At 31.7% G+C, this 12686-nt stretch overlaps 1 protein-coding gene across 1 annotated transcript in view; it reads right to left on the bottom strand.

Annotated features, from left to right (window-relative positions):
* Window positions 1-4: 4 nt before the first annotated feature.
* Window positions 5-12686, bottom strand: part of LOC123699357 (adipokinetic hormone/corazonin-related peptide receptor variant I-like) — a 57396-nt gene continuing 44714 nt past the window's right edge. The window contains exons 2-8 of the mRNA XM_045646287.1: window positions 5978-6313; window positions 5330-5478; window positions 3413-3556; window positions 2891-3054; window positions 2287-2410; window positions 1747-1891; window positions 5-1175 (exon numbers count right to left, since the gene is read on the bottom strand). Of these exons, the coding sequence (XP_045502243.1) occupies window positions 966-1175; window positions 1747-1891; window positions 2287-2410; window positions 2891-3054; window positions 3413-3556; window positions 5330-5478; window positions 5978-6244 (1203 nt within the window). The 5' untranslated portion in view covers window positions 6245-6313 and the 3' untranslated portion in view covers window positions 5-965. The remainder of the gene's footprint in view (window positions 1176-1746; window positions 1892-2286; window positions 2411-2890; window positions 3055-3412; window positions 3557-5329; window positions 5479-5977; window positions 6314-12686) is intronic.

The raw sequence follows: 12686 nt of genomic DNA on the forward strand, positions 1-12686 counted from the left end.
CTTCTTTAATAAAGTAATAACTTTATTTTACATTATGCCTGTCTCGGTATAAAACTTTTAACACACTTTAAAACTTCTATAGCCTCACAGCCAATGGTAACATCACTATCAACTAAACATTTTATAAACAAATTTGACTAATATTCAACAAAGAAATAACAAGCATTAAGTTCTCTGTTAACTTAAGGAACTCAGTCAGTCTGTCTGTTTGAAATTAAATATTAGAATTAATAACTAAAGGATACTTAAAATTCTAAACTGGGAATGTTTGGAGTATTTTTTTTACTAAACATAAGAGTATTTCTAAAAATATGACTAACTAAGTATTGGGTTTTTGAGGAATGTGAAGAATTAGGTTTAACTTTTTCCTTACGCAAAATCTGAATCCAAAGAAATGTCACACACAAGTAACAAATTCAGTTGGTCAAAGGGAATAATCGAAAAGATTGTCTATAAGAAAGGCACTATTGGTAAATCATATTATTTCGTATTTAACTAATTGTATTTACACGTTATGAAGACACGATACAGAATTTATTAATTTTAAAGTTACATAAGAAGAATAATGCCATTCTAAAAGCTAGATATGTTCCAAGACTTATGATTTAAAGCTCCCAAAACTTATTTTACTTTTTACATTTTCATAACTTACGTAGGTACTTTGTATTTATTTAAATTACAAAGTAACTTTAAGACAAGATTATATTTAAACATTACTTTTAAATTATGATACATATACCTTCATGGCATAAAATATGCTTTACATTGGTTGTTATTATACCTTCATCACATAACATTTTTGTAACGCTATAAGTCGGTATACATTATTTCGTTATTCACGCAACGAATCTATCATAGTTATTTCCTTCCAAATCAACTACACGACGCTCTCACTGTCGTTATAAAAACCGTTATTTCAACATCACACATCGTTATGTATCGTTATTCAAAATCAGGTATCGGTGTTAAACGATACCATTCACGGTATTATTGTTGTTCAAATGTTTCTGCGTTCCGTTTTGCGTAACAAAGCTGCGGGTTGAGTCTCGTCGGCTATTCCTCTCGCTGTGTAGTGAGAACCTCGCTCTGGCGAGCGTGGCTGCGGATATCTCCATGGAGTCGCCGTGCGGGAACCTGGAGCCTCGACGCATGCTTCCGTTGCGGCAACGCGCGTGCTTTAATTTATCAATTAATTTATTATTATAAGTTTAAATGTTTTTGCATACTTCATTTATTGCAAAATATAAATAAATAAGTGAAATATTCATACCTAGAAACATCGCAAACTATAAAAATATAAAGATTCTTTAAAAAATATCAATAAGTTTACATTTTACACAAATGATACTTCTATGGTAAAGTCAAATGGTAAAGTTCTATAATATAAATATTTCTCGTAATAGCACCGTAATAGTTATTTGATGGTAAAGTAAATAAATTATTTTTAAAATCTCATATTTTCTTTGTGTAAAGCATGTTAAGAATAATAATAATATTTACTCTGGATATTCTCTTTATATTTTTCTATTTACTCTAGTGAATTTTCTATTAGGTACCTAATTTTCGACGATTCTTAATAATAAATTTTCTATCCTATCCACTGGACTACCTACTGTTATCAACACGCTCTACCTAACATTAATATCGACTATCTACGTTATTTTTGAATCCTGATGACCTTGCTTATTAATTGATTGATTATAAAATATGTGCATAACCAGATAAGGCAATAATTTGAACACTTACTGGGCCAGATCGCCAACTCCATCGATTCCTGTTAAATACTCCATAGACTATGGGATTTGCACAGGAATTCGTACAGGAGAACAACCACATTGCCTTTTGAAAAGCTGGATCTAAGTGATTCACTATGTCTTTGTCTATCCAGTACCTGAAATTGGGTAGTAATGTAGTTTAAAATACTGGAACGATTTAGATAATATTTGTGTTAAAATGCTGTATAAAAACTGGTAATTTTATTTAATTAAATTAAGTGTTAAGTTAAAGGTTTAATTGTTTTAGAAATAAAAATTACACAATCAAGTTTTCTGAAATCTGATGTAGAGCCTAGATATTTTATAGTTAGTAAAATAAATATTCCGAGGAAGAGAGGAAGAATTATCTTACGTAAGTATGTACAGAATAATTGAAAAGAAAACTTCATATGAATACCAGTATTATCAATGAATAGGTACCTACTTCTTTTTTTCTCAGATTTATCTTATGATAAATTGACGTGGTAAGTTACATACATAAATATGTACCTAGTTCATATAAAATTCTTACCATAAGCAATAGCAATAGTACGGCGACCAACACGTAAAGAAAACTAGGACGATGGTCACTGACATCTTCAGTGTTCGCGCCCTCGCCCTTCCCAGAATACCGACGCCGCTACGCCGCATTTTATCTGAAAACAAATGAAACAAATTATTATAATAGTGCCTTTATACAAAATATTATTGCGATATTATGATTATAGTCATTTTGAAAATGTTAACATAAGTTTAAGCTTGTTATTCTGGGTAGGTAGGTACTCGTTTTTGAACCTATTTATAACGGTGCATTTACATCAAACAAACATAGAGCCTAGCATGCTAGAGCAAAAGCACTTTTTCGTGATCTTTTAGTGTAAACAAAAAAAAACTCTTATGAAAAACACTGTGTTTTTCAGTATTAGAACACTGAACATTGCATATAATCTTTTCGACCGCACTAAGAACAACGAAAGAATACTCTACGCCTGCTTACAATAAAAGTTAGTACTTATTTTTGTAACACACACTTAAATCTTTCGAAGTATAAGTTCTATATTGTCGTAATTTGCATATCATGTGCACTTGTAAAACAAAAGCTATCTCAAATTCAATAATTATGATATGATACCAACCATTAGAAGTATTGGCTCGCTTTATGATCTCCAATAACGCAGCCGACGAGCAGTAAAGCGTTGAGACCAAAGGCGCCACGTACATCAGCACCATATTGAGGAGGAAATACGCGAACTCATGCTGCTCTGTTGGCAGCGAGCCGTATGTCACACATTGGAAGTATCTGGAACGTTCCAGAAGAGTCTATTACTTTACAATAAAATAATGTGCAATCATTTAAAACGATTTTACGTTAACAGCTTTACTTGCATAGCAACACTTGCACATTAGTGTTGCATTTCTTAATAAATAATTAACAATTAAGATTCGATTTTAACGCTTGCTGATCATGTTCTTGATTGACTATTTAGCGCTTTTTGACGTAATATTTTCAAAGATTATTCCATATAATACTGATACTGTGTACTTATATTGTAGATAAGTTCAACAGAATAAAGGAAAGGAAGCTAAAAAAAGCTTAGGAAGCTATGAAATCCAATTGTTAAATAAACATTGCACGTAAAATATTGAAATAAACTCACCCTTTCACATCAGGATGTTCTTCTAAATGAAATATGAAGCTCTGTGGTAGACTGGCGAGGCCGGCGCACACCCACGCGGTGAGCAAAGCTCTCCGGACCCTGGCTTCCCAGGTTACGTTTAGAGGTTTTAAAATTGCGTAGTATCTGAAAAGCGGTGTTTTAAAGTATTTAACTTAGGATCGACCGTGATGTGGATATATTATGTACCTACAATTTGAAATTAAGAAAAAATACATTTACTGAATGCAATTATTTAACCGTTATAGAATTTCTCTACCTACTCTATACTTAATGAGAGGTTTCTGATAGAGCATTGGTAACCTAAAAAAATTCATCATAAATGTCCAAATTTTACAAAATGAACACGACAAGGAAATGTAAGAAGCTACATGATATTTACAGGATAATGGCAGTAGTAAATGATATTATTTTGGAGCTCACTAAAAGAGCTTTTATTTTTACTTTCCTACGCCGTAACTTCGTTACTATAATATCCAAGGTTGGTTCGGACGTTATAAGTGTTATAACTCATATTTTTGCTCAGCCTTGTTGGCTTACTATAAACTCTGTTTGAATCATGACGGATTGATCCATTACCGACATTATTTCGTAAATACACGTGGATCAAATTGCGAACTTGTACATATTGTTTTTACTTCCAGTTTGACTCCTAAATGACTCATAATGGTCATCATAAATCTTGTAATGCTTTGAAGAGATATAAATATCTATTAAATAAAACGTTTATTTTCTCTCTAGTAACAAAATCTTCACTTAATAAAAGCATAAAAATAAATAAACACGAATTTTCATCAAAGAATTGCCATTCATTTTATTTAATATCTATTTTCATGAAGACTTTAGATATAAATGTATAAGTTTTAGCGACAGGTAAAAGATAATTTTGTTCAATATTTCCTTTCATAACGTATAAAAAGCTTATTTTGTTCAAATATAAAAACACGTATATTAGGGAAGTAGATATGTTGAATCCGGTCGTTAATACTGGGCACGTAAACGGATCAATAAAAATGTGTGCACGATATATTTCTGTACCTTCGTGATTTTATAGCCCTGTTTTTATATTAATATAGCATCGTAATTATTTACATATTAAATTATTAATTAACCTACCCATAATATTATTAGTAACTGTAACTAATATCTACATTAAAACCTCTCGTGCTATGTATGTGATTTTTGTTTTAATTAAATTCGTGGAAGCAAGTAAAATTAATTAATTAATTAAGTCTTCATTTACCAACTTTTAATTTTTCTTGACTTTTCATTAGAAATAAAACTATCATCACATTTAGTTACGAAAACATTCTGTACCCATCTCTATACGTTCTAAACCCCTGATATTCAAAGTCAACACAATTTCTCTTTATCGATCTATTCGTAAATACATTCTCCACATTTGTACAAATAACGTGTACATTTTGATATTAATAGAAACATTAATAACATCGTTTCCAGATGGTTGCATTCTTCCGAGCCACAACTGTTGTGGTTTTATTTGAACTATTTGTAACTTTCATACAAATAAATGGAATGGCTTGATATTGAATACACGTAGAACGAAGTTAGAGACTATGAAACGTGTTACAAAACGTTAACAGTTCTTTACTTATGCGAATGAAAAATCAAAATACGATAAATTACCGGTAAACTAGCATACGTTAAGTTTACTTTGTGAAATCTATCAATATTTTTTTATAACTCTACTAATGATACAATATGAAATATTTATTGATTACATATTTTATTCAGATTTACGTAGTACTACGTAAATTATAAAAAAAAATATAGAGTTCAGACATAGAGTTGTCGCTGTTCCAAATAATATTGTCCTAGGACCTAGAGAGCTCTACTATACTATTATTTCCTTAAAAATAAAGTCTTAAAGGTACTAACCTATCAACAGCGATACATATAAGTACAAAACTGGAGAGGTAGAGTCCAAAGGTCCTCGTGAACATCATGAGGCGGCACATGAGGTCGCCGGCCAGCCACTGCACCGTGCCCGCCCAGGCTATCTCCAGCGGCATCATGAGGAATGTCACCTATGTAGCAAAGACAATGTTTTGGTTTAGTGAGTTACGGTTTTGTTTCGAGTTATTAGTAATCGTATAAATCAAAAGGTGTATACATGTGTACTTTAAAAGTCTCTCGAAGGTGTATAGATCGAGTAAAGGAGAGGAAAAAAGGCTTTCTAGTGCTTTTTGACTTTTTTTGTAAATTTTCAATTCCTGGAGTTTAAAATATGATCTTGGAGACTTTGTAGACTCTAAGTGAGGTTGTGATTGATGATTTTAATAATAAGTTATAATGTCTATAATAATTGTACTGAAAATAATTGATACTTGATGAAATTACTCAAATTCAATTATAATTATTCGGAATTTACAATAATTTCGCTAATCAAAAGCTATATAATCTATATTATCCTAATTTCAGCAATAGCTTTACTGGATAGTGTACCATTTACCATCTTCGACATTTCTAATAATGTCCTTTCTTAAAAAAACTGAAAAACCCCTAAATTCCAACAGAACATCTTACCATAAGATCAGCGACAGCCAAATGCATGAGCAGCACATCCAATCTGCTTGCTCTGCCAGCCCGTCTCCGTTTCACCAATTGCGATAGTACCGTCAAGTTCCCAGTAGCCGAGACCATCATCAACACACTGTACACTGTAATGGACACCATGTGGCCATGGTTGAACCGCATGTCCAATGGCAACTCATCGTTGCTAGTGTTGAGGTGCGTCCAGTTCTTTTGTGACGCTCCCCCCGGCCCAGATACCTTCTCGTCTATGTACATCATTGTGTTTATCGTTTATACCGGGATGGGTAGAGTGTCATGGTTAACGTTCTAGTTCGAGTCATGTGGTATCTGGAACAATAAAGAATGTTATGAAAGATTTGATCTATTATATAGGCTCTATAGATCTATAGACATTGAAAAAGTATAATATATAGTTAGAAACTTTCATCGTAACTAATAAATGACCGCGACGATAACACATTAATTTATAAAAAAATAAACCATAGTTCCATGAAATGGAATTGTCACCTCATTATTGCATTTCAAATTATACACTCTGATTATATTATAATATCTACAGGTGAAAGCTATTATTTTTAATATCAAAGAACAAAAACCAGAACTGCAATCTCCAAGCATGCTCTATTTAATTTATTACAATTAGTAGTTTTTGTAAATTGGTTCTAATATAGATCAAGAAACAATAGGGTCGGATTAAACGAAGGCCATTGATACGATCTGTTATTATGATATTCCTAATAACTGGCTAGGCGAAATAGCAGATTCTTTTTAGAAAATATTGGCGTGATAAAGACGTTCAATTCCACGAATTTAAGACCACTTACGATGAAAATTAAAATACTTCCAACCAATTATTACTTAATGAACACTCAGAATTGTAGATATACAAATTGTTATAATGAAACGATGTCTTCCCGGTTCTGAGCGAAACGATAAAATTCCGGCAAACAAATTGATGCTCCAACTCATTACAAAATCAAAAATGGGAACCCTTCAATCTTAAAAGGATCGTTGAAGAATAAACAAATAATTTTATCAAAGGAATCTCCGAATTTTACAGATTCCTTCCAAAGTTTTCGAGAAATACATAAGCGTGTTGGAAATACATTAAAAAGTTTCTTGTGTAGCCTCCTCAATGTCAGACCGCGTCAAAAACAAAGCACATCAAGTTAAGTGAATTTTGAGATAAAAGATTAGGTACGGTACAGTTGATTATACGTTTATAAGTTTTCAATGGCATAATTATTGGTAATTCGCAAAATACACCTCACCATGATGTCCACATGTTTTGAAGGAAATTCGGAGAAACTTTGGATTTCAATCATATTTGATTATTCTTAGAGTTCAATGCGAGATTCACAGCAGTAGATAGTTACGTTTTTATGTAAAAGTAAAACCAAATATCGATCTTTAAAATTTATTTGGCCAGATTCAGAGCCATTTAATACCATGACGCGATCTTGAAATTTTACAAAAATTGGGTTTTAGTTACCTATTATTCAATTTCTTTACAGTTTACACTATTTACTCTTCAAGCTAAGTAAATCCAATAGAGTCGAACCAATAAAAATCAGAATCTTAACTTCAAATTCTTTAATTTAAGCTTATTTTTCTGACACCTTAAAGCTGGTTCACCGTAAGATCGACCTCAATCAACAACGTATTGTATTACAAATGAAAACGAGATTCCATCTAATTATTCAGAATTAACAGAATCCCTTTCTATCATCTCAATTTCTTAGAATTTAAGGGATAAGCGGTAAATTAATTTTGTGAATTCTCACAAATTCACAGTTGCTCAGAGAAAATTTGAGAAATGATCACCTTTGGGAATAGTTATTATTATAGGTCTTACTAATTTTTCATTCAATAACAGCGTGTTTCCTTAAAAATCCATACTTAATATTATAAATGCGAAAGTAACTCTGTCGGTCTGCCTGTTACACAACCACGTCTTAACTACTGAACCAATTTGCATGAAATTTGGTATAGAGATATTTTGATACCCGCGAAAGGACATAGGCTACTTTTTACCCCGGGAAATAGGATAGTTTTTATCCCGGAAATCCCACGGGAACGGGAACTATGCGGGTTTTTCTTTGACTGCACAGGCGAGCCGCGGGTGGAAAGCTAGTCTATAATATAAAAATGAATCGCAAAATGTGTTGGTAAGCTTATAACTCGAGACAACTGAACCGATTTCGTTAATTCTTTTTTTATTACATTTCTTGAAGTGCGAGGATGGTTCTTATAGAGAGAAAATGTAAAAATGTACCACGGGCGAAGCCGGGGCGGACCGCTAGTATATTATATAATTAGTATGTATACCTTTAAGGCCAAATTAGTTGTACTCTGTTTTATCTGTAAGGATCTCTAAGGTTTTTACAACTATTAAAGAGTTAAATAAATTAATAAATAAATTACATTAAATCTCTTTTTTTCAATTAATATAGCACAATAATGTGCGGAAAGCGGCAACACATGTCGATATTAGCACAAACCAAACATCGAGATCTATGTCTATGTATATTAGTTTACTTAGTGGTAATAAATTATGTTTAACACATAATTTCGACCTTCATTACGTTTGCCAAAATTTACCATTGCTAATTGAGACCTCTAATAGACGGTATACACACCTCTGACTAAGTACCTCATTTCCTTCCTTTGATATGTGATGCCACATCATTTGGTTTGGGTGTAACGTAAACAGATGTTAATGTTGTACGTGAAATTTAGAACGACCTGCCTTTACCTTTTTTGTATTTATACGGGCAGATTATTTTTTCGTGGCCATGTTTATTTATTTTTAAATATTAGTATCACCAATTGAATATGCGTAATTTTTCACGTAAATTTAACATTATTTTTCTTTTTAATACCATTGTTTTGTAAAGGACTTCCTCATTTAGGCTATAGTAATAAAACAATAATATAAAAAATGCAAAGCCCATTTATACAGCTTAACTGGAATCAATAAAGAGCACGAACGTTTTTAAAGGGTCTAATAAAGGAACGGTGAAACACTTAGCAAGAAGTAGGCTAATTTTAGAAACATTGTTTCAATATTATTCAACGTTTTAAAGTTATATTGGCTTAAAGTTATTATAGTTTAATCGAGCTTTTAAAAGATTCCAAATTTGATGAACCTTTTATAGTCTATGAATTAATATTACTATATAAACTCTAATTAATAAAAAAATATATATATATACGTAGATAATATTATACCGTCTAAAGCAAAATAAAAAGTTTCAGCTCTACATAAGCATATGAGCTTTTTTCTGTAGTGATCCAACATATAAAATACATAAACTATTTGGTTTACACAGGATTAGCATAACAAAATAACTTTGTAAATACGTATTTCAAATTATATTTCTATCAAACTACACATATAGTATAAGTTATATGATTACTAGCTTACCGCCCGCGGGTTCGCCCGCTTTGTCTAAAACCTAATAAATTATATACTAAAACCTTCTTCTTGAATCACTCTATCTATTAAAAAAAAACAGCATCAAAATCCGTTGAATGGTTGCGGACATTTAAGTATACAAAGGGACATAGAGACAGAGAAAGCGACTTTGTTTTATACTATGTAGATTAGATTACATATTAGTTTGGAAAAGCTCTACATTTCTCTATAAAATCATTCTCTCATTAACCTTAAAAATTTCCGCTATTAAATCATTTCCTTATAAATATTTCATGTTAGTACATTGTAAAAACGACACGCATATAAAAACAAGGCAGTTTTCGATGGCAAATTGCTTTTCGTAACAAAAGCACTGATGCACAAAATTAAAAACGTTATCGTTTGCCTTTTGGATTTTCGCAGCGTTTATTCCTTCTTCATCGACCGTACCATGTCTTTCAACGGATAGATTAATCAAAGGATAACATCAAAGTTTTCGATATTGATGTTTAGGCATTCTATCTTTGTACACCAATTTCGAGTCAAACGAGTATAGCAGATAGGTTTTGTAAGAACTTAATAATATTTGCATTCGATTCAAATAAAAATACACAATATTATATATTAATTAATCTGTTTATTGTAAAAAATATTGGTTGTGCTTAAAATAAAATTAAAGCCACTTCAATAATAATTTTTCTCTCGTAAGCTTTGTGATAATGAAAAACTAAATAATAATTTGTAATGAAAAGTCGTTAAGGTCATGATTTATTATTTTGATGTAACTAGCAAAAAATAAATGGTTTTTAATAATTCCTTTTCAATCTTTCTTTTGTATTAGAAACTTGTGAGAGTTGTGAGTATATTAATCATAACTTTACATTATCAATTATATTGATATCTGTACTATTAAACGAATTTTCCGCTTGTAGATTTCGTAAAGTAAATTAAGGTTATGGACCTAAAGATGACGTCACGTTAAGTAAATATTAAGGACTCATATGACGTCAATATCCAGCCTCAGATTATAATAATATTGACTGAGTTTACATATTGTGGATTGTCGATACACCACATATTATGACTTCATGTTATTGGCAAATGAAATGTTTATTTTGGGAATTCCAACAATGTCTAAACGTAACTCATATTAGATCAATTGTTAGATTAATAGAGGATACGATAAATTTTAGAAAGAGTTATTTTATTGACTATCTACTTAGAATTTACAGAAAATCGATTTAGCAATAAATTATAGACCGAGATGTCTCTATCCTTGATGATTATTTGAATGATTTTCGGTAAGAAGCATTTTATTTATATCAAGTCTTGATCCGTCGTTGTTGTTATAGTAGTATAAGGCACTGGTGAGCTCCCCCAAAGATTTACAGTGCGGTTTGATTGGATTTGGTGTGAAGCGAAGGGTGAGGTTTTAGTCCCAAAATAATTACCATTCTACTGAATACCAACATTTGGCTATCTGTAAAATAAAATTTAATATGCAGCCTTAATGCATAAATTAATTATTAGCCAGATGTGAGTGTGATGACATTGTACCTAATTCTAAATATTGTGATAAATATTTCACTTTGTTTAATATATGTATACATTATTCATATACGTAATTATAGATATCAAATATTTAACCAAACTCTAATTCCATCAATAATTTATTACACAAGTTTTATATAAATGACAAAATTCTCAAAGAAACATGCAATGAAAACTTAATCGAACACGCTCCTCACACTAATGTGCACTAACCTTCCGACCTATTGATATTAATTAACTGATAACATACTGATAACAATTATTTTCCAAACAGAGACGCTCGAAGTCCAGATAGACGCGGGGGCGTGGCTTTGCATGTTTATTGTACCTTCGTATCACTGATGTATCACACTTTAGAGTCGTAAAACCTTTGCTATTGTCATCACTTTATTGTCAGTATAATGTGTTTGCTATTTTTATCTGTGGTAAAAAATTCTATCAGACTTCCCTATTTATATCCTGCTCATATTATGCATACGAAAATTTCTATGTTTGATTGTTACTAGGTACTTCACGCCAAAACGGTGCGAAAATTCTGAACGGATTTTCATGAAATATGGCACTGACATAGAGGGTAACTTGGATTAACATAAAGGATCATTTTTATTCCGAAAATCCTAAGGGTACGGAGACTTCCTTTAATGCCCAAACATCTAAATCGATTTGGATAAAATTTTTGGGTACAAATGTAGTTTTAGACCAGAGAAATGAAATAGAATATCGAAAATCCCACGGGAAAGGAAACTCTGCGAGTTTTCCTTTGCCCACGCGGGCTGAGACACAGGCGGAACGCTATAGTCTATAGAGTACCCTATACGCATCTTTTAATGTCAAAGCAACGTGAATCGACAGTCACTAATCACAATAACTAATCTAAAAGGAATCAAACTTAGACAATACACATTTCATAACATTCCTCAGAAAAACAGCTTCTAAAACTTCTTTGAGCACGTTTTATTCCACGTTTCCTACAAATATTTGTCAATATAAATTCTATACGATTTTCTGATAAGAAAGCCTGAATGTTGTAACAATCAGGTTTGATTGTAAGAACACCACAATCAAGTGTGAAATGCTCTTTATGTATTGGATTGGATTTACCTCGTTCGGAAGAATTTTCCTCTATTGAAAGAGATATTTCATGTGCGTTTTATTGTTATATAGCAAAATGTAAACATTATATGTATGTATGTACTAAAAATTAACGCATTTAAATACCTAAAGCATATTTAAGATCTTAATAACGTAAAGAGGGAGCTCTGAAGTTTCATCCTGCCTTGTATGTTAGCATACAATATATTATGGATATGTTTTTTCGTAAGCTTTTCCACCTATCATCAGTTGTGCTTCATAAAAACATACGATATTGTAGAGAAAGTCTTAATATGATTTCTCGTAAACAAACAATAAATGTGTTTACCGTATAAATTCGGTACGTCGTAAAACAGTTGTTTACTAACGCTAGTGGACAATAATTGTGATAACATTAATCATAATTACTGTACGACTTTGGATTAACAATGCCCCTTTAATGTGTCATAAACTATTTGACTATGACACATATAATATAAAACTAGCTGTGCCCCGTGGTTTTACCCGCATTGCTCCACTCCTGTTAGTCTTATGACCTTCCTCGATAAATGGGTTATCTAACACCGAAAGAATTGTTCAAAACGGACCAGCAGTTCCTGAGATTAGCGCATTCAAACAAACAAACAAATTCTTCAGCTT

Source organism: Colias croceus, chromosome 17 (genome assembly GCF_905220415.1).
Source record: "Colias croceus chromosome 17, ilColCroc2.1".
Classification (NCBI taxonomy): domain Eukaryota; kingdom Metazoa; phylum Arthropoda; class Insecta; order Lepidoptera; family Pieridae; genus Colias; species Colias croceus.